General features: G+C 37.5%; 1 protein-coding gene and 1 pseudogene across 1 annotated transcript; one reads left to right on the top strand and one right to left on the bottom strand.

The window, feature by feature from the left end:
* Positions 1-273: 273 nt before the first annotated feature.
* On the bottom strand, positions 274-1,202 carry ECI1 (delta(3), delta(2)-enoyl CoA isomerase 1). The gene has a single exon (XM_079026794.1). It carries the CDS (start codon positions 1,117-1,119, stop codon positions 397-399), a length of 723 nt encoding a protein of 240 aa, XP_078882920.1. The 5' UTR covers positions 1,120-1,202; the 3' UTR covers positions 274-396.
* A 3,243-nt stretch (positions 1,203-4,445) lies between these two features.
* LOC145090787 (uncharacterized) overlaps positions 4,446-23,382 on the top strand; it is a 47,118-nt pseudogene continuing 28,181 nt past the window's right edge.

A 23,382-nucleotide genomic window follows, 5' to 3' on the forward strand; every position in this document is an offset into this window, starting at 1 on the left:
AAAAATATTAATTTAATACCGTATAATTACTAAGCACATCTACCAATATTGATAAATCATTTTAAATAAGCAATCATCAACAACTTCTAAAATCCTGAAACAAATGATGGTCGATAGTGAAAAAGATTTGTAAACAACACTATAAAAATTTACAAACTAGAAGGATTATTTTTACACTTTGGTCATTAGAAAAATTCCAAAAGTGAAAGAACACGAACTTGAGAAAATCAAAATCAAAAGGATTATGGATGAACAAAAAAAACACCTTACAAATTAGAAGAACAAAATAAACACTATTAAAAATTTAAGAAAACAATATACTTTATCGATTACAATGAGGTAAAATGGTAAATAACCATATTTAACACGTCGGGTCATTTTGACACCAAATAATAACTAAATACGGGATGATATAATATTTGCGCCGGCAACGTCCTCGACGGTCTCGTCAAAGTTCATGGCGGCCAACACGTCTGCAAACACAACTTTCCTGTTACAACCGTACACGTGTCCATCCCACTTTCTCATCACCAGCTCCTCCGCAAGTCTTACCGCCGCCTTCACTGTCTCCTCCGCGCTATCGTGCGCCGAGTGAATGATCCCCTTCGCCACTGCCACTTCCGCCGTGACCTTATCAGCTCTCAGCAAAACATCACGTATTGCTGCCGGAGATCCGATCTTGTTCTTCAACAGCTTCACGAACCAATCAGGCACGACGAGCTTGATATCCATCTCGCTCATGTACAGAAATCCTCTATCCTTCCTCATAAGAACGTAATCGTGAGCTTGCGCGAGAATAAATCCGCCGGCCGCCGCGTGGCCTGAGACGGCGGCAATCGTAGGCATCGGGAGAGAGATTAGGTCTCGAACAAGTAACCTAAGCTTAGTGGACATAAGGATATGCCGATCCGGATCGGACTGAGACCAGGCGAGGTCGTAGCCATTGGAGAAGTATTTGCCATGTGCGGTGGTGATAAGGGCGGATGGAGTGGTGGTTTCCGATCGGACACGGTGGACTGCGGCGCTGATTGAGTCAAGTAGCGTAGGGTTCAACCGGTGGTCGTCATCGCCGGTGAGAGTAAGGATGTAAATGTTACCGCGTTTCTCTAATGTGCACATCTTTTTATCTGGATAACACTGATCAGGTCTCTATTGGGTCGAAGTGCAACTTAAATATTTGTACTTTACCCCAATGTGTTAAGTAGCACTCTACAGTGAAGCACCATTTGGTATTTAGAGGTAGATGGTTCATCTTAAATATTACTAAAAAATAAATCTTATGACATCATCTTAAATAATCTAGACCATTGATTACATTTCAATCTTATTTTTTCACCCTTAAATCAAATTGCTGACATCATCATCTTTATATGGAATGTATTTAATTCCAATAAATGTTTTCCAATCATCAATCAGTAACTTACATTCATTGAAATGGAATGTATTTAATTCCAATAAAAGTTTTCCATATTTTACCTCTTGAATTTTCAGTTATGAAGATTTTAATATGGTTAATTTTAAAAACATATTACTAACAAATCATTTCAATCAAGCCTTAATATCAACCATTAATATAAATCCGTTTATATTAGTTAACCATTAATATAAATCTTTTTTATTAGGAAATCATTAATACCGGAAAATCATATTCAAATTATCACATACATATACGATTCATCATTGAATCTGCGACTCACATTTATTTTCAATCGTTTCTTTTCTTCAAACCTTCTCCTACAACATCGTTAATATTGCTTATAACTTTCATCATCATTCTCTGCTATAAACATTCGCTCTTGTGCGCTAGAAGGTCAGTACCTTCTTTCGTTTTTTATATTTTTTTCGATTATTTTTTGTTCCCATATCAAATGTATGTATTCATATATTTCGATTTTCTTTGTCACAAATTACATGAAATCAGTTAACTACTTTTCTGAAACTTTTCAAATAAACATGAAAAGATATTAGGTACCTTTAACAAAACAAAAATTAACTATATTGGGAACCGACATTAATTACGAAAATGTTACTTTTATATATTAGAGATAATTATGATTTTTTTAGTTTTTATGTCATAAGAATCCGGTTAATTTTGACATGATTGTAAAATATCATTGAAATTATTATGTTTTTATATACCATATCAACCCACTTTTTTTTATCTTTATATAATAACAATAAAATTTATTAATCTACACAACAAATATAAATATTTCAAATTTTGTAATATTATTATACCTTACAACATATAACTCCCTCCAAAATAAATTTTCGCCAGTAATTTCATCCATAATTTCAACAAATTTAAATTTGTATTTTCTTTATATAAATTTTTTTAATGATCCTGATTTTTTTTCTTCAAAAGTATATCAAACATTTACGTCTTAAATAATGTTGCCCTATTATAATTGTTATTTTCTAAAAATATATCCGTTTAATGAGGAATTTGATATAATAAAGGAAGTGAATGTTAATTAAAATGAGATATATATTCCATAATTATTACATGAGTTTATTAAAAAAAATTAATATCAATGTGTAAACATTAAACATTTTTAAAGTGAAATTTTAAAATACATACAAACGATGATGTTGTACAATGAAATATAAAATTGAATAGATTGAAAAAAAAACACTATTAAAGCAGTCAATCTTGAAAATATATAGTTATGAAAAATTATAAAGTAAGATAAAAATTATAAGATATTAGGAGATTTGTAAAAGTACATTTAGTAAAAGCGTTACTGTTATTAGAAAAAATAAGACCGTTAAGATTAGTGAAAATACAATATATAAACTAAATTATCACAGTAGTAATGAAATGTCATTATTTGATATTTCATGTAATTGAAAGATATATCAAATTACATTGATGATATACTAAAATTATTCAAAGTTGCACCACAACTAATACAAAGTTATTGCGAACACCAAATAAATAAGAACAAACATAAAAGCTTACATTTATATTCATAATCAATTTAAAATAAATCAATCATGATTTAGAAAAGAATCTCCATTGATGATATACTAAAATTAAATCTATATAACATTTAACATTTTATAAATTATATTACATAACTTTATTTGAATAAATGAAATAGTTGTCAATATTTAATGTAATAGAAAAAACGGTATATTGGTTGTCAATATATGTTTAAATTAGGTAACATTATTATGGAAGAAGCGTCTAATTAAAATGCTTATAAATATATAAATATCATAACTATATGAGACGAGAAAAGTCGTTCAACTAATAAAACAAAAAATAATGTCTACAAAGAGATCTTTCAATGATTATATATATTTATCGTTTTCAATGTATTTTCTACACATTTCAATAATACCAATAACCATATATTTTTTATAATCATTATACAATATCTATAAACGATTATATGGTTTTTTATGCGTTTCCCGCGTTTAACGCGGGCTATAATCTAGTCATATCATCAAACGAAATAGTTTCTTTCGCATGTTTGGCTAAAATATTACTAACTTGCGACTTGCAAGTACATTATTCTTAACTCTTAAGAATGTTAATTGTTGACATTGGTTTTAGAAAGTATCCTGTTTGGCTTAAATTAGGGCTACGTCAAACAAGTTAGGCATTTCACCTATTTTTATTAGATTTTTTGAACTCATGGCTATAATTGTTAATCATTTTATTTTTCAAAGTTTTTTTTTCCTCGTGTTTGACAAACCAAAAAGTAGTTTATAAAAGTCAGACGGATCCAACAAATTTTGACAACGGGCTCACAATGGTATCATTGGCTACCCCATCGCAAGTCGAAAAGGTGGCACCAAATTGCAAGGTTCACGGGTTACATAGCTCGTTGTAAGACTCTCTCTCTCTCTCTCTCTCTCATTGTTGACTGTTGACCAATATTCATATTTTTCTTTATTTCTTTTAAATCTTTTTACCTACAATAAATACTACGTTTAATTAGAAGTCTCACACTGTTTCAAATTTCATAATAGTTGTCTCTAATTCCATTCCACCTCTCTCCAATTTTATTTCCACTTTATCCAATTTCATTCCAATTCCATTTTAAATAGATTTTGTTCATGGAAAATCCAAAAAAACTGGTTCAAACAAAAGACGCAACCAACACAAAGAAATCGGAAACGGTTCTCAATATTTGTCACATTCCATTCTTGAAATCCAAATCTCAAACTGTCCCTGATATACACCATATCAACCCCAATATTAACCAACTAATGATGCAACAAGTCTATAACCAGTTTCGATTTTCTCAAGAAAATGTTAGTTATTATCTGGTCCCTTATTTTTTACAATCCATTTTTAGAAACCCAATTACAAGCCACTCATGAAGCATCACAATTCTATGGTGCTCCAAATGATGAATCTAAAGAATCAAGCCACGAACCCCCAACTCACCCTAACACCGCACAAAATTATACAAAATGTCAAAAATAAAAAAATGGATTGAAAAGGAAGAAGTGTCATTGGCGAAGGCATATATCGTCATATCAGAATATAAGATGCTCCAAATGAAGAATCTGAAGAATCAAATGACGAACCCCCAACTCATACCGACACCGCACAAAATTATCCAAAACATCAAAAATAAAAAATAAAAATTGATTGAAAAGGAAGAAGTGTCATTGGCAAGACATATATCGTCATCTCGGAAGATAAGGAGCGTGGAAATCAAAAAGATCGGAGGCTTTTGGGGAGTGAGTTTTGGAACACTTTAAAATGCAATCGAGAGGTTCAACTCATACAATGCATCAAACGAACTTCAAATGGAAGGACATGCAAAAGAAATTTAACGATATCAAAAGCATCTTCGACCAAAAGATGAATAGTCGTGCAAGTGGAAAACCCGGGGTCGATATTTTAAAGTCAACACAACGTGACTATCGCAAACTATGTAAAATAAAACTTTTTTTGCAAGAGGCGACTTGAGATATTTTAAAATTTTCACGAGAAATGATTACTCGTTAAGAAATGCGGTGAGAATCCTCTTCCTACATCCAAAAAAATCAAAACATCTTACTATAACACTTAGGCCCCGTTTGATAGTTGCTGACTGAGAAAGTGCTGACTGGGAAAGCTCTGTATGGGTAAGAAATCTTGACTGAGTAAGAAATCCTGTTGTTTGATTGTACATCTGAATGAATGTGCTGAGTGATGAAAAATGATCAGTTTACCCTTTTGTTATATATATATATATATATATATATATATATATATATATATATATATATATATATATATATATATATATATATATATATATATATATTACATATAGTGATGAAGTAAGTTGCTGAATAATTATAAAAATATACATATTGTCATACAAAATGTAAATTACACACAAATAAAAAATGTCATACAAAATGTAAATTAAACATAAATCATTTAATATCCAAATAAAAACATAATGAAATTTAAAATAACATAATAATTTAACGTAAAGTAGGTGAAAGTAGGCGATTTGCAATCTGATCATGCAAAACATGCATATATTCAACGACTTCTGGACCCCATTCTATGCCTTGTATATTTTCTCAATCAATCCCCCCACCTTGGACGTCAGGAGTAACCATAGTGTCCTCCTCAAAATTTCTAAACAAGTCATCTTCTATATTGTATTTCCTTATAAAATTATGGACCGCGACACAAGCAATGACTATGTCTCTTTGCACTGTAAAAGGATAAGGAGCCATTTGTTTTAAGATTGGGAATCTCGCCTTCAATACACCATAAGCACGCTCAATAACATTTCTAAGTTGTGCATGGGCATGATTGAACCTTTCTTCTCTAGTTAAAGGTCTTCCTCTTCGAAAACCGGCTAACCAATACCTAATATTGCGACATGGAGCCATAAACCCACGAGTGTTTGTATATGCGGCATCACAAAGGTAATACTTATCTGCAAATGAATGTGACACATATTACATAAAGATGATAGATAATAAAAGTTATATAAATATTACAAACCCGGTGGAGGAAATGGAAATCCAGAAGTCGAATTGAATGCAACTTCTTTCAAAACTCTTGAATCATGTGATATACCCTCCCATCCAGCCCAAACAAAGGTGAATATCATATCAAAATCGCAAATTCCTATAACATTTTGAAAACATTCTCCTTTTCCTCGTCCCCTATAACGAGTTTGTTGATCAACGGGTACAACCGCATGTACAAGAGTTCCATCTAATGCACCTATTGCTCCGGAAAAAAAAATTGTTAACTGTCTATGTCGTTCCGAGTTATGTCTTGTTGGATTAGGAGTTGTTGGTACTATAATTTCTTTTGCAAAACACATAATTGCAGTTAGGACCTCACAAAAACATTGATGAATCGTTTGCGTGGAGTGATGAAATCTTCCCTTAACTGCGCGAAAATGTTCATTATGTCCTATAACATGTAAGAATATAGTCATCTTCTCTTCAATGCTTATTGTCCTACTAGCTTGCAACCAATTGTTTTGGGTAAAATGGTTGCATAATAAAGCAAACGCCTCTTGTGTAAGACGCATCATATCGTAACATTGTGTAGGGTCTTCGTACATCAAATCTTGCGTATACGCATACCCGCTTGAATCGTTATCTTTAATTCTATGAATTCTGATTAGTCTGCGTCGGTTTGACCTCAACCTATAAAACACAAGTAAAAGAAAAGCTACAACTTCACCATCAGAAACCATACTTGACCTGTTACAAACAATTAGGTAACATGTTAAAGTAAAAAAAAAAAAAAAAAATTAATGCACCAAAAGTCATATTCAATATCCAATAACATCCAAAAGTCATAAAAAAAAACTAGTAAATAACAAAAGTCATATTCAATATCCAATAACAGCCAAAAGTCATGCAAATAACATCTTTCAAAGTAACATCCAAAAAAGTATCAAACATATGATCCAAAAGTCATGCAACAAAAAACTAATAACCAAACTTTTCTACCCGTACCCATCAAAGGTAACCATACTTCCTACCTGCACCCATCACCCACGACTCACAAGTAGTATGTGAAAGTCGTAACCAAACTTTTATAACATCAACATTTTCACCAAATAGCAAAAGAGCGGTCTTGTGTCTTTCATCTTCTTCTCCCCATTCCATTTTGTTTAATTTCTCCATACACGCATCAACATCCTTATCCATTTCACTTTTTTCAATTCTTTCATTTTTTCCACTAACGACCTTGCAAGCTTGACAATCTCCTCTTCAACTTCTAATGCCCTTGCATCTCTTTTTTTCCACCAACTCTTTTGTTTCCACCAACTTCCGTATTTTTTGAACGCCCCGAAGATTCTTCACTTGCTCCTACGTGTTGTGTTGAGGTTTCCATTGGAACACCATCATCAAAATCATGGGCACTAAACTTCTCTACAGGACGAGGGAGTGTAGAAGATGACCCCCAACTTTGAAAGTCGGTCTTCAAATAGTTAGGTGCAAAGATCAGGAAACAGCAGGGGTTTAGTTTTTAATGACAACACGAACTTGTTCAACTGTTTACAATTTTTATAAATATTAGTATTTTTTATAAAAATAATTATAATAGTATTTGTTATAAAAATATTACCTTCCCCTCATCCTTCCATTGTTCATCTGTCAGGTTAAATTTATTTTTTATAAGGTCATATATATTGCCGGTTTTGTTTTTCAGTTTCACCCAAGCAACATACTTTGATTTGTAGTAGTCAAAGTGGTTTCTCATTTGCTTCTGATCAACTTCTTTACCGTGTTCGTTCATCAATTTTTCGTGTACTATCTTCCATGAACTAGCCTTAAGCCCAGAACTCTCACGACCATTAGTGGTTAGTTCATGGATACATGCATCAAAAAAAGTTTTGTCCTCACTTTCGTTCCAAACCAACATCCTAAAACATAAATAACAAGCTAACATAAATATCTAAACATAAAACAATTTTCTACCAATGAGATCAACATAATCCTAAATAGGAATAGCTAAATCAAAGTAACAATTTTCTACCAATTACATAGCTTATACATGGAAAAAAAATTCTAATTTCATAGTTTATACATATACAATTTGAGATTTCATAACATTAGAACATAACATCATACAAAAAAAATCTGATTTCATAACTTATACAAGCAAAAAAAAAAAAAAAAAAAAAACAGATTTAATAGCTTATACAAAGAAAAAAAAATTGATTTCATAATCTATTACATACATTACACACAATTTCAGATTTCAGAGATTATTCATACACAATTTCAGTTTTCTTAACATTACAACAAAAAGGATTCGGATTATGTATGGGAAAAGGAGAAAGATTCCTGATGAAAGTTTGACATATGACATAACATACCAAGTGGTTTTTTTATTTGAATATTTGAAGCACATATACACATATAGGGACGATTCATGATAATGGGCTGTAACCTAACATTAATTCAATTAAAGCATTATCATTCAAGTATTTAGAGGGGACCGACCCATTAATTCAATTAGCGGCTCAATCATCGGCCAAGAAGATGAAGTTTTGACTAAATAAAATCAAAATCGAATTCGATTTGAACAGATGAGGGCAAGAACGAACCTGTGTGGACGGACGTACGGGGAAGAATAGACCGGCGATTGGGATGGCGATCTTGCAAGCTGCCGACGCCGACGTGAACCTGGAAGATGTCGCTGCCGTTTTTCTTTTAGGTCACGAATGGGAAGAATAGATTGGGGGTAGTGAGGTCTTTTTTGCCAGTCAGATGGGTTTTGGAAGCTGTCCAACTCAGCCAATTGAGTCAGACATGCTGACCGAATCAGCCCACATCAAACATATTCATGTTTGACTGAGTCAATTGAAATCGCTGACTCAGACCGGTCAGACGGTTTCAAACAGCCCCTTACACAACCTCTTCAGATGCACAATTTCCATCCGATTCCAACATCGATCTAAAGGACAACACAATATTCTTAACATTTGATATTAATGTTATATGGAAATAAAGTTTTCGTTTGAAGCTCACATTGTCATTCTCTTGTTATAGTATAAAACAAATCCATAACTAGCCCCCTTAACTCTCATCTTGAAGGTAATTGTAGAATAAAACAAATCCATAACCAACTCCCTTAAGTCTCACCACCGAATCTTTTGCTTGTTTATCTGATAATGATTAGTCAATTTAATAATAGAGCATTTGTACTCAAAGTATTATTAGTTTCACCTATTCAGCTTTACTCTTTTTAATACCTTGATCATGGTATATAGCTGGAGACACTACATACATGGATCACATTTAGACGAAATATATTCAAAAGTGATATATACTTTTCTTATTTAAAATAAATAAAATTACAACAATAGAGCACTGGCATTCTAGCATTCGTTTTTCAACAATAAATCCAAATCTAGTGTAATAGAAACGACCGTCAAACACAATCACTTGTAATATCAATATTAAAAAATCAAAAGTGTACGAAGATCTTTCAAACAACTATATTACTTATATAAAAAATAAAGACCTCATTTGAAAAAAAACGGTTTTTTGTTGTTGCTATTTGCTATTGCTATTGCTATTGATATTGTTATTTCTATTGGTATTATTACTATTGTTATTAGTTATTATTATTGTTATTGGTATTGCTATTTTTATTGTTATTGTTATTGTTACAATTATTTATTTTACATTTTTGAAAATGTATAAATACTTTTTAAAATGTTATAAATATGTTGTTAAATATACAAAATATGTTTTTTAAATAATATAAAACACATTTTTTATGTATAAATACATTTTATAAATACCTTTTTAAATGTATAAAAGTGTTATTAAATATACAAAATATGGGATAATATTCAAGATCTAACCACCAAAAGCCATAAAACTAGGAACTTGGACACTTGAAAAGGTCCATAGATGCCCAAAAGAGACCATCAAGCTGGCCAAGATGCACCACAATCCTTCCTAATGCTTCTTCTTTCAAAAGTAACCAAAGACTCCCAAAATGAGCTCACACCTGCAAGAAGGGTTAGGGTTAGGGTTTCTGAAACCTGAGGGTGATGGAGGTCGATAAGGAACCCAAAAAATGGCTTAGAGGGGTTTAAATACAAAGGAAACACTAAAAGAGTCATGTGCTTGGGCCTGAATAGCTGCCACGCCGTGGCCTTCCTTGGCCATGTTGTGGCGGTCCAAAAAAGTACACGACCAATTAATCATTGCCACATCGTGGCCTTCCTTGGCCACGTTGTGGCACAAAGTTTCCTCCAAAACTCTATCTTAGGTCCTTGTGACCAATTAATCATTGCCACATCGTGGCTTTCCTTGGCCACGTTGTGGAACAAAGTTTCCTCCAAAACTCTATCTTAGGTCCTTGTTACAAGTAAGCTTAACCATTCTGGAACATTGGTGTTACAAAGAACATTATCTGCAACCCCACTTAAATAGAAAACAACCATTTTTGTAAACAAACAAATGCCTAACAAAATATCTAACAACATAATATAACACATAAAATGGAGGAGACAGTAAGCAAACACATGGCGTGCAGTTTTAGAATCCTCCCTTCATGCACTTGCCAACATCCAAACGTTCTGGAAGAAGCTCGTGGCTTCGCCAAGGCAAGTAAAATCAACACCTCGTTTAGGTCCCGTTTGATAGTTACTGACTGAAGTTGTAGAGCTTCTAGAGGCAAAGCTTTTGGTGGCGAGTTTGTTGAAAATGCTAGTGTCGTGGCTTTGTAGACTTGGACAAGAAAGAAGGCAATGGTAGTGTTGATCTTGAAGTCATGTTGTTGCCAAAAAAATATTTGTAAAGAAACAACTTAAAAAAAAAACCCAACTCAATAACCATGGTAACTGGTAAAAACCGATAAAAAGTATATTGTTGGTATAATAAACAGGTCACATATAAGTTTAGGTCCCGTTTGATAGTTACTGACTGAAAAAATGCTGATTGGGAAAGGTCTGTATGGGTAATAAAATCCGACCGAGTAAGAAATCATGTTGTTTTATTGTACATCTGACTGAATGTGTTGACTGATGAAAAATGACCATTTTACCCTACTGCTTTATACAATAATGGACAAAGTTGCTGAATAATTATAAAAATATACAAATTGTCATACATAATATAAATTACACACATATCATTTAAAAATCCAAATAAAATTTATCATACAAAATGTAATAGGATATATATATATATATATATATATATATATATATATATATATATATATATATTAATACATATATTAGGATACATATAATAGGATACATATATTAGATAGAAATCATAGGATACATAACGTATTTCCTTATACGTGGGTGTATCCGTTTGTATATATTATATGATCGACTAATGCATATAATATGATAAATATAATAAGATACATATATTAGGATAGGTAGTTCCTTGTATGTGTATCCATTTGTAGGGTAAGGGCACAATTAGAAGACGCTTGTCCCTTTCTTAGTCAGCCAATTCTCGTCTTCTTCCCGAGTCACACACCCAAAATTGTTTAGTTAACCGAGTCAGCCAATAATGTCTGACCTGACTCTTTTAGACACATATCAAACACAACCTTAATGACCTAAACTACAAAAGATAAATACATCAGGAACCTTTTAAACCAAAACCCAATATTGATTGAATTATAGTGATAATAAACCTTAAACCTTTGTTTTAGACTAAAAAAGGACTTCACGACTAAACTGTAAAAAAACGTTAAAATTAATGGTCTCTTTAGTCATTGCTGGAAATTGTTGATTGGAGTCGATCGACACACTCAAATTTCTGAAGATGGGAAAATGACTTACAAGCTCAACGAAGTTTCCAAACCGTTCAAAAAAACTAAATTATGTTTTGGCTGTTCAAGAAAACCAAACGAACTTAACATTTTGTCTAAAAAAACTCAAAAAAGTTTCAAAACAATTCAAAAAACCCAATCATGTTTTGTCTGTTCAAAAGGTTAAGTTAGTTGAGTTTTTTTGAACAGACAAAACATGATTTCGTTTTTTTAACGGTTTGAAAACTTTGTTGGTTTGACAAGTCATTTTCCGAATATGGTAATAAGCCACATGATATATTTCTCTACTTTTTACTTCCATAAAACTGAACAAAAATATAACTTAATTGGGTCTTTTCAGACAAAATACTCAATTCATAGGGTTTCTTCGACAAACAAACATAATTAAAACTTTGTTGGGCTCCTAAGTTTGAAATATATCTCCCACACTCCGTCCCCGATCATCTACTATTGATCGCATATTTCCCTTTGATTATTGCAGGTACGTCTATTTCTATCACTTGAACGCTCGAAATTTTGATAAATGTAATGCCTCTCATTAATATATTATCTTGAACTAATTTGAATTTTCGTCGGTTTTGATCGTCGATTGAAAGCAATGTTTTGTCGATCGTACCACTAATTTCTAGGTTCTCATAAAAACATTCAATTTAGACATAGCAGCCGACTGTATATTTTTGCTTTCTCGAATGGGTTTCTAGATCTGCGCCGCAGATGTAACTTGTTTTATGAGTTAAAACAACTGTGGAGTATATTGCGAATTCAGGAATTACGTGTGATTTAGAGGGTTGAAATTCTAGGAGAATTATTTGATTATGATACGATGCGCCGAATTGTAGGTGAATTAAACTAGTTCAGTTACAAGATTTACACTTTATTTCTCGAACTCAATTTCAATTTTAGGGTTTAGAACTTTAATCCTCTCTTCTACAACTATGGAGCAACACTACTGGTGCACTTAAGTTATATGCACACAAACACATGAATGCCACTAATCACCCACTCATCAAATTCACTTCAACTTTTGTAGATGGAAAAAGAGAAAGGTCAAAAGTGGGCAGTTGATTTCACAGACAATTCATCGACGCCCTCCTCCTGTGACATTCCAGATCCTCCTGGCTTCACTCGTGCTTCTCATGGTCAAGAAGATTCCAGTATGAGTCGTCAACAGAAAGATGTTGAAGCAAACTGGAAGTCTCAAAAAGCATGGGAAGAGGCCCAAGCCCCTTTCAAGCAGCTGCTTATGATGGCGTTTATGTAGCACATGGTTCCTGGTATGTAATTTAAACTAAGTATTTTTGCCTTTTTAGCTGGAACTCGGCGAGTTGTAGGCCCGACTCGCCGAGTAGGGTCGGGATATCGAGCACGTTTAAGTTGGCGACTCGACGAGTCCATATTCTGGACTCGGCGAGTCCGCCAGTCTGGAAGAAACCCTAATTTCAAAGGGTTGCACCCTATTTAAACGTCGTTTTGTGCCTCATAGCGGCCCCCATTGCGTCCAGAACACTCCCTCTCGGAGCCCTAACCCATCTTTTGGTAATTTGGGTGCTTTTGGTGCAATTCCTTGAAGTTTTGGAGAGAAGAAGAAGGTAGATCAAGAGGATAGGAAGAAGATCCAGAATCTTTGTGCCATTTCAGAGCCTCTAGAGGTATTAGACTCGAAACCCTCTCTGTTCCTTCATTATTATCTCATTAAGAGCTTATGATAGTTATTTTAAGGCCTCTTCTAGTCTTGATCTTTGAGTAATGAGCTTATAGTGTTAAGGGACTTCAGATCTAGGCACGATTGGGCTCTAGGAGCTCGGATCTACTGCCTTTATGGAGCCATATTGTAGCACCTGGTTCCCGGTACATAAATCTTATTTGTGTATTTTCCATTTTTAGCCTTGGACTCGACGAGTCATAGGTCCGACTCGTCGAGTAGAGACAGGACCCCGAGACGCGTTTAAGTTGGTGACTCGGTGAGTCCATATTCTGGACTCGACGAGTCGCCGCTGTTGGATGAAACCCTAAGTTTCAGGGGTTTGCACCCTATTTAAGCCACATATCCGCCCCAAGCCAGCCCCCACCCCCCCAGAGCTTCCAACCCTCGTTCTAAGTTGTTCATTGAGAGTTTGAAGCAATTGTTGTGTGTTCTTGAAGGTTTTGAGGCAAAAGGGAAGTAGATCAAGAGGAAGGGAAGGAATCCAAGCATCTTTGTGCTCTCTCAGCAGTTCCTTTGAGGTATAACCCGTTTTCCCCATGTTTCTATGCTTATTACTTCATTTAAGTCATTCTTGAGCCAATCCCCAAGCTTGTATGTGCAATATAAGTCGTAATAGGTTGATTGGACTTTAGATCTAGGCAAGATTGAGCTCTAGGAGCTCAGATCTATTACCTTTATGGACCCATGTTGCTTGTTCACCCTAGATCTACCCTTTTCAGGCATTTTGAGCCCTAAATCCCTCATTGGTGAGTATCTACACGTAAAGTTGGAAACTTTACATGTCATTCATGCTCTAGGAACCCAGATCTATAAATGGCATGGACTGGAATCGAGCAAAATCGCGTATATAGTGATTGCATGACGACGACTCGGCGAGTCGTTCATCAGACTCGACGAGTCTGCTCGCGAGTCTTCGAGTTGTCCCCTTTTCGTAGAGTCGAGTGTGAGTAGTGAGTCACGGGGTGTGACTCAGTGAGTTGGAAGTTGAACTCATCCATGGAGGAACTCGGCGAGTCAATGCCCTGACTCGGCGAGTTCAAGGCAATCTCCTTAGACCAAGAACAGACTCGGCGAGTTGTTCATACAACTCGGCAAGTCGCAGCATGAGTGTTCATCGGATGAAGATGAACTCGATGAGTTGTTCATACAACTCGGCGAGTAGGATGAAGGACTTGAATATCAGTTTAGAAGGAGAACTCGTCGAGTCATTGCCTAACTCGATGAGTAGAAACGGGATTCAGGACAATCGTTTGGGTAGGGACTCGGCGAGTTGGAGAGCCAACTCGGCGAGTCGGGTCAATTGAAAGTTGACTCTGACTTTGACTTAGGGCATGATCAGAGGTAAAATGGTCATTTTACCCAAAGGACAGTTAGCAGTGTTTGATTGAGTATGTTGTGGGATTTGTAGCCGGAGGATTTCCGGAGCAGCAGCAGTAGTAGACAGTCAGTTCCCGATCAGATCGTCAGCTACTTCGAGGTGAGTTACCTTCTAGTAGCGGTGGGTCTACGGCCATAATGCCGGCCCACCAGTAGGAGTCGTATGTTAGATGATTGTCTTTGTGATATCATCTAGGTTTGCTACTACCTGATATGTTATATGAGATAGAAGTAGAGATCGGTTGATAGGACCGAAGGGTAGTTCAGACACCCCAGAAATGTCTGACAGTACGTGATGATATGTTTGCATGCTGGCTTGTTATGTTATATGCGATAGAGGTAGTGGGAGGGGACCAGTCCCTGAGGATCGGTTGTTAGGACCGATGGGTAGTCAGCACCCCAGAATGGCTTGACACGGGTAGTCAGCACCCCAGAATGGCTTGACGCGGGTAGTCGGCACCCCAGAATGGCCGTACCGGGTAGTCAAGCACCCCATAATGGCCGTACCGGGTAGTCAAGCACCCCAGAATAGCCTGGCAGTATGTATGTTATGTGTTTGTATGGTATGTGGTACAGTGGGGGAACTCACTAAGCTTCGTGCTTACGGTTTTCAGTTTTGGTTTCAGGTACCTCCTCAGCTAGGGGAAAGGAGTCGGCGTGGTAGCAGCATGTCACACACACACACACACTCTCTTGTTTCCGCAGTTACGGGTTTATTCTGGGATTGATACTCTGATATTTGATTGATCGAATGTTGTGGTTTTCAATTTGGTTTTCGATGTGAAATGGTTTAATCAAACAATGTTTTAACTATTAATGCTTTCATGTAATGTTTTATAACGAAATTTTTGGACGTAAAAATTGGGTCGTTACACATATTGCATGAAAGCCATATATATATACTCTTTTAGTGCATGTTGAGCCCTAAAACCTTCATTGGTGTTTATTTACACGTAAAGTTGGAAACTTTACGTGTTAATCAAGCCCTGAGAACCCAGATCCATGAATGGAATGCACTGGATTCAAGCAGAATCAAGTATATAGTAATTGCATGCATGCGACTCGGCGAGTCGAGTCGCGAGTCCTCGATTTTTTTCCCCTTTTAAGTTATGCCAAGTGGGATCAGTGAGCTATAAGTGGACTCAGTGAATCGGAAGCCAGGCTCAGTAATGGAGGGACTCGGCGAGTCAATGCCCTGACTCGGCGAGTCCAAGGCAACCTTCTTGCCTCAAGAACAGACTCGACAAGTTGTTCATACAACTCGGCGAGTCACAGACCAAAGTTTTCATTGGATGAAGATGAACTCGATGAGTTGTTCATACAACTCGACGAGTCAGATGAAGGACAATTGGATATCAGTTTAGAAAGAGAACTCGTCAAGTCTATGCCTAACTCGACGAGTAGGGACGGGAGTGAGGACAATCGAATGGATAGGGACTCGACGAGTTGGCGAGCCAACTCGGCGAGTCGGGTCAACTGGAAGTTGACTCTGACTTTGACCTTACTTGATTAGGGGTAAAATGGTCATTTTACCCAAAGAGTAGATATCAGACTTTGACTGTGTTTTGTAGGAATTATATCCGGAGTATTTCCGAAGCAGCAGCAACAGCAGCCAGACAGTTCCCGCACAGATCAGCAGCTACTTCGAGGTGGGTTACCTTCCAGTAGTAGTGGGTCTACGACCATAATGTCGGCCCACCAGTAGGAGTTGTATGATTAGATGATTGTCTGTGTGATATTAATCTATGGTTGCTACTACCTGTGAAATGTATATGTGCTAGTATGATATGATGCTATGTGCTAGTGACAGTAAGGGAGGTAGTCCCCAGATTTCCAGTCGATAGGGCCGAAGGGGCAGTCATGCCCAGCCATGCTAGATAGATTATGTGATATGTGTTATGTGGTAGTAGTAGGGGTGAAATAGTCCCCAGTATCCGGTCGAGATGACCGAAGGGGAGACCAGCACCCAGATATGCTAGTCAGTATCCGATCGAGAGGACCGAAGGGGAGGCCAGTACCCAGATATGCTAGTCAATATCCGGTCGAGAGGACCGAAGGGGTAGGTCGGGCACCCAGATATGCCTGGCAATATATGTATGTTATGTGGTTATATGGTATGCGGTACAATGGGGGAACTCACTAAGCTTCGTGCTTACGGTTTACAGTTTTGTTTTCAGATACCTCTTCTTCAAGGGGGAAGGAGCTGGCGCGGTAGCGGCACATCATACATGCACATTGTTTCCGCACCATGGGTCATTCTGGGATTTTGTACTCTAATAGTTGACTGTTTTCATATTTCGGTTTTCAGACACGATGTATTTTATAAAATGGTTGAACATACAGTGTTTTAAACTACAATTGTTTTCTAAAGTATTGATTTGAAAAGAAAATTTTTGGACATGAAATTTGGGTCGTTACAAGTTGGTATCAGAGCCCTAGTTTGAGGGATTCGGACACACCTTCGGGGTGTTTGAACTCAAATCAAGGGATTAAGGAATTTCAAGAAAAGAAAAAGTTTTCTAAAGGATTAAGTAATGAGTTTTAAGAAAGAACGAAGTGTGTGATGTGCACGACCGGCCGAGCTCAAGTAAGTATTCCCCAGAGTATCCATACAAGTTATGTTATGTTTAACAGTTTCAGTAGAACAGCATGCTAGAATAGGACTATGGATCTAGGAATGATGCCTTATATGCCTGCTTTATGTGCTCCAACTTATAAGAATTGCATGCTAGTATTGAGTAGACAGTAGTAGGATAGCCTATTTATGTTATGCCTGGTAGTATGAGCGTAGCATTATATGCTAGTTCAGCTTCTCACTACGAGGACAGATTCGCTTGAGTAGTTTTCCTGTGTCCGAATGCTGCTTGCTTTGTGCTTTGTGGGACTCTAGGTGATGGGAGTTAGTCATTAGGTGAATACGTCACGTTACATGTGATCAGGGTTGAATAATCTCAGAGTGCTGAATTTGGCCCTATTGCGCAGCTCTTGTTTGAGTCTAACCGTTGTAGGGACAAGTATGTTATTCGAAGGATTATATGAGCCTCATCCTGTGTGATGGTATTCGGGTAATGGCTAATTGGCATTACAAGGAAGCCTTCAGCAGCCGAGTGCTGGTTTGGGTGGAGTCAGAGATTTTCCCTAGGGCAAGCCTAGAATGGGAATAGTAGTGATTAACAGTGGTGAAAGGGATCTGGTGGAGTCGAGGTAGTCCTTAAAGAAGTTACAGATAGATGTGGAAGGTAGTATGGGCCCATACTACTGAAAGCAGAGGATCCGTACCCGAACTAAGGAAGGCCGATACAAGACCGGGAACTTGAAACAAATGTGATCCCTTTAGAGATATCAATATCACTAATGGTTGCCTGTGTGTATTGCAGAATGGTGGTACTACGTCAGAGGCCAGTGGGTGGCAGTTCTGGAGAGGGATCGGGTTCGGGATCAGGATCCGAGCTAGTAGATGAAAGGCTATGCGAGTTCATCGCGTCAGAGATCACCAGGGGCATCCTTGAGTCGACCCCCATCATTTTTGGGTCGATCAAGGAAGGGATAGTTTAGCTGATGGAGGACCGCCTCAGGGCGTTCAGGAGTGACATGGCAGCTGGCCAGTCAGGATCTCGCACACTGTCCTTTAAGGACTTCAGGGGCAGTGGTGCGCCGGATTTTCACGGGGCGAAGGACCCTATAGCTGCCAGGCGATGGATTGCAGACATTGAGTCTGCACAATTGACTAGCTTCTGTCCCGAGGGGTCGAAGGCGAGATTTGCAGCAGGGTGTTTGAGAGACCGAGCTAGCGATTGGTGGGAGTTCGTCGGTGACTCGTTGGGAGCCTCGGCTATTGAGGCTATGACCTGGTCGGACTTTGTGACCAGGTTCAGGGCAGAGATTGCGCTGGCTGTCGAGCTTCAGCAGCTGGCCAGGGAGTTCTTAGATATGAGGCAAACGACGGAGACTGTGACGGAGATCACCACCAAGTTCCGGGAGAGGGCGTTGTTGGTGCCCCAGTACGTGGGTGATGAGGATATGAGGAGGACCCGCTATCATGACATGCTACGAGCTGATATTCGGGAGCATGTCAGTTTTTTAGCTTGCCCTACCTTGGACTCTATGATTGCCAGGGCAAGGGAGAGGGAGATAGACCTAGAGCACATCCGGAAGTTGAAGGCAGAGGAGGGGAAGGTTATGGGGGCTTCGGGGAAGAAGCCCAAGGGACCAGACGCGGGGCCGAAAGGCCAACAGGGGCGAGGCCGCTGCAGGAAATGCGGCAAGACGTACGAGGGAGCGTGCAAGTTGGGATCGTCAAGCTGCTATAAGTGTGGCAAGTCAGGGCACTTCAGTCGGGATTGTACCGCCCCTGCACCTGTGATACAGACGTCTGAGTTGTTATGTTTCCATTGCAACCAGAGGGGCCACAAGAAGGCCAATTGCCCCCAGTTGACAGCAGCAGTGCCAGTGAAGGCGTCAGCTCCAGCTACCCTGCGGATTACTGATGGCCGACAGGGCAAGGCAGAGGCTCCAGTGGTGAGGATCCGGGCGTTTCAGCTGACTACCGAGGAGGCACGCGCCGCACCCGATGTGGTGACAGGTATGATTCCTCCCCTCTATTTTATTTATATGATGTTATGATATTGATATGTGCTCTATGTTTATGCGTTAGGATCGTTCCATGTGAACGGTATCCCAGTTCAGGTGTTGTTTGACTCGGGTGCCACCCGATTGTTTGTTTCTCTTGCGCTTAGCAAGAGGTTTACTGAGTCTTCGGGCATGTTGGATTGCCCTTTGGAGGTAGAGATTGCCGAAGATCGATCGGTGCGAGCATCATCAGTGTTCAGAGATTTTTTCATAAGGTTGTTTGAGGAGCGCTACTTGGTGGATTTGGTTCCTATTCCGTTACGTGGGAACAAGGTGATTATAGGCATGGATTAGTTGAGCCCTAATGGGGCAGTGATCGACTGCGCGCAACAGTTGGTGCGGATTAGGACCCCAAGAGGGGCAGAGCTGGTGAATCAGGGTGAGAGGCCACAGCGAGGACCAGCCCTATATTTAGCAGCGAGAGCAAGGCGTTACCTCCAGCAGGGTTGCGCAGGTTATGTCGCGTATGTTATGGGTACCCGGGAGGCGGGTAGAGCGACGGTGGGCGAGGTGCCCGTAGTATGAGAGTTCGCGGACGTATTCCCAGAGGATCTTCCTGGAATACCTCCGGAACGACAAGTGATGTGTGTAAAATGCACTTGTTTTATCCCTACTTTTATTAATAAATTTAGCACACAAAGGCAGTGAACCTGTCTTTTAGTGGTATAGTTTAGTAAGTAAGGTATCGAACTCAGGGAACGGAAAATTAAACTAATAACTAATTTTAACTAAAACAATTAATGAAAGTAAAAGGTTTTCTTCTAGTTTTACAATACTAGAAACTTAAGCACACAATAAAACACTTAATTAACTAAATATCTAAAGCAAACAACTAATTCACCAAATTTGATAAAGATGTTTTTATTTAGGTTCAACCAATTCACTCCTATGGTTATTTGTATTTATGATAGATTAATTGTTATTGGCTACCAATTATAGTGGTTAGGTTTATGTTCATTACTCCTAACCCTTAGACAATTAACTAATTTAAGCGGTGATCAAGTGTTTAAACTAATTAATTCCCTAGATTAATGATTTGGATTAAATAAGATTTGTAATGGTTAATCAATTTAGTGATTCAATTAACCTCTTGTTTGATGGTTTCTCAAACAAGCTCACACATTAGTCTAATTATTGTCTTATTAATCTTAGTTTCATAATCATTATTCCTAAGCATATGAATTAGTGTTCACATAGACATATGAGGTTAACAACTAAGAGATGTTCATGCAGCTTAATTGTCTTCCAATTAACAGAAAATAATCGTGATTAATGCATAAGGGTCTTTAACAAACTTAATTTAATAGATCACCAATAAACAATTAATCAAAAACTAAGAATTAAACCATAAGAGTTCCTTGGTATTCCCCAAACAGAAACAAAAACAAAATTAGCTCATAGTTGCAGTAAAATCACACACAAAAACAAGTTTAACTAGATTAAACATACTCAAATCCTAAAGCTAAGTGGAATGATTAACCTAGTTGTTTATATTCTTCAAAAGGTTGGAGATTAGAATTCCTCAGCGTCCTCCAGGGCTCTCAATCGCAGAAGGATCTTCAAAAATCGCCAGAAGTGTCGTCCCATCGGATAAAGGTTTGATTTTTATAGATATCTCAAAACAGGGGGTACTCGGCGAGTAGCAGACCCAACTCGCCGAGTAGACTCGTTGTTATCCGTCTTAAATCAGGAGTCGTGGCTATCTTCTGGAATATTCAGCTGGACTCGCCGAGTAGACTCGTGTACTCGCCGAGTAGACTCGTGTACTCGCCGAGTAGTTGAACTTTTGTCCTTCAATCTTCACTCTTTGGCCTTAATTGCTTTCCCTTGTTCCCTTTCACTCCCAAGCATGTCTTTTGGACTGAAAACAAAATTTAAACAATATTAAGTACCTTTTGTCCATATTATTCACATAATTAGTTAAAAATGAATAAAAATATATGCTAAATAACTAACTAATTATGCACATATCAAATTACCCCACACTTGACTTTTGCTTGCCCCAAGCAAAACTAAATTTTAAACATATCAGAATCACATATAACAACTCCAATCTAACCCAACCATTATGCCAAGACCGCAACGCATACATTTGTGTCTAAAATTTTTCCTAAGGACCCCCCATACTCCAAATACTCACAATCCTCATAAACATTCGCCCACTCACCCCGAACTATGCTCATTTTATGCAACCCTCCGAATCCATCCTCATAAAACCTCTTACCCTCAAGGTATTTCTAATTGAGCAACCCAAGCATACATAATCTAGAATTACAACTTTTCGATACCACTATGGAGCTCTTTTGGAATTCTTCACTTCCTTTGGTAATTTGATCTTTGATCTCTTTGAATTTACCACCTTTATTGTTTGATTTTTGGTATCTTCAACTTTTTGAATTTCTTGGAATTTTGATCTTTTGATCTTCACTTTATTTGCTCCAAAGTTCTTACAACTTTTCTTGTAATTCTCTCTCTCTTTTTTTTACATGTACCTCTCTTTTTTCACTCAAATCCTTACATGCTTAAGCAGGGGCGCTCAATCTCAACCTTTATTGGCTAACGATAACAATTTTCCTGGATACATTTAGGTTTAGGCTGCTAAACATATTGCATCCCTCGGACTGAGCGGGGTCGTGTTTTTGTCCCATGATTTCACTGGAATAAGGAGGCCACAAATGTACTAAAACGTATATAGGCTCAACTAAACATTTGGGTCTTCATGCAATTATCAACACAATTCTAACATGGAATCCTAATTTTACTTTTACCAAAATTTTCTAAATTAAATCCTAAGTAATATTTTTTTTTGGTATGCAACAATTTTTTTTAAATTAGCCTAAATTAAGATTCTAAGTTTTCTAATATGTGACCAACCCCCTACCCCACACTTATTTTATGCAATGCCCTCATTGCATACTATGCAAAAAAAATAAAAATGCAAATATATAAAGGGAATTGGAACAAACTCCCCTGGGGTAGCAGTCGATAAGTTGATACTCTCTTCTTTAGCTCCTTCTTCTCTTAACTTTAGCCATGGGAACAGCTCATCCATGGCTCGGGTGTCATGCGTCTCGTGTGGTTGATAGCTTAGAAAAATTTCACGGAACAAGCTTCTTAAGAAAATCTTCCAGTGGTAATTCCTCCCAAAAAGTGGGTAAATGTTGTAGTGAAAGCGCCCAAAGCAGTTATGGAATTCGAAAATTGGCAGTCTACTCGGCGAGTAGTAGCGTGGACTCGGCGAGTAGCTCTTGTCTTAGAACGATATCGTGCAATAGCTCACCGAGTAGGGTTTGTGCACTCGGCGAGTAGAACTGTCAGTTTCAAAATTAATATAACTGATGCTCCATTCGACTCTGGTTCTGAACTTGGAAATGCAAACTGACCCTCTCTTCTAATTTACTTCAGTAATAGCACACTCCATTTCTCTCAACTTTCACGGACTCAATCCTAAGGACAAAACTTCATTTTTGTTCTTGAAAATCTCCTAATTCCTTCTTGACCCTCACAAATTAGCATGCCTCCTAATCTTCTATCCTGAAAAATTAAACAACTAAAAGTGACAATAATAATCAACCCACAAAAACAAACATCATCCAAGTGTTTTAACATTTGTCCAAAACATAACCAAAACATCATAAACATAAAAACATAAAAGAAAACAATTCTTCATCATTCATCCTCCATATCGGCTCCTCTCGCGCCACTTCCTCCTTCTCCGACTCTCCTCCTCATTCGCTCATCCCAATCCATAATATATGGATATCCGGGACCGGGTCTTGGGGAAATATTCATTTGTTGAAAAAGATATTCAAAAGATTGGTTATTATAGTTCACCCCTTGCCCAATGTCATTTAAGTAGCGGTGGTACTCTAATTGGTTCCATCCGTCATTGTCCTCCTCCACCAGAATAACCGGT

Source organism: Lactuca serriola, chromosome 2, assembly GCF_051521515.1.
Source record: "Lactuca serriola cultivar US96UC23 chromosome 2, Lser_US96UC23_V15, whole genome shotgun sequence".
NCBI lineage: Eukaryota > Viridiplantae > Streptophyta > Magnoliopsida > Asterales > Asteraceae > Lactuca > Lactuca serriola.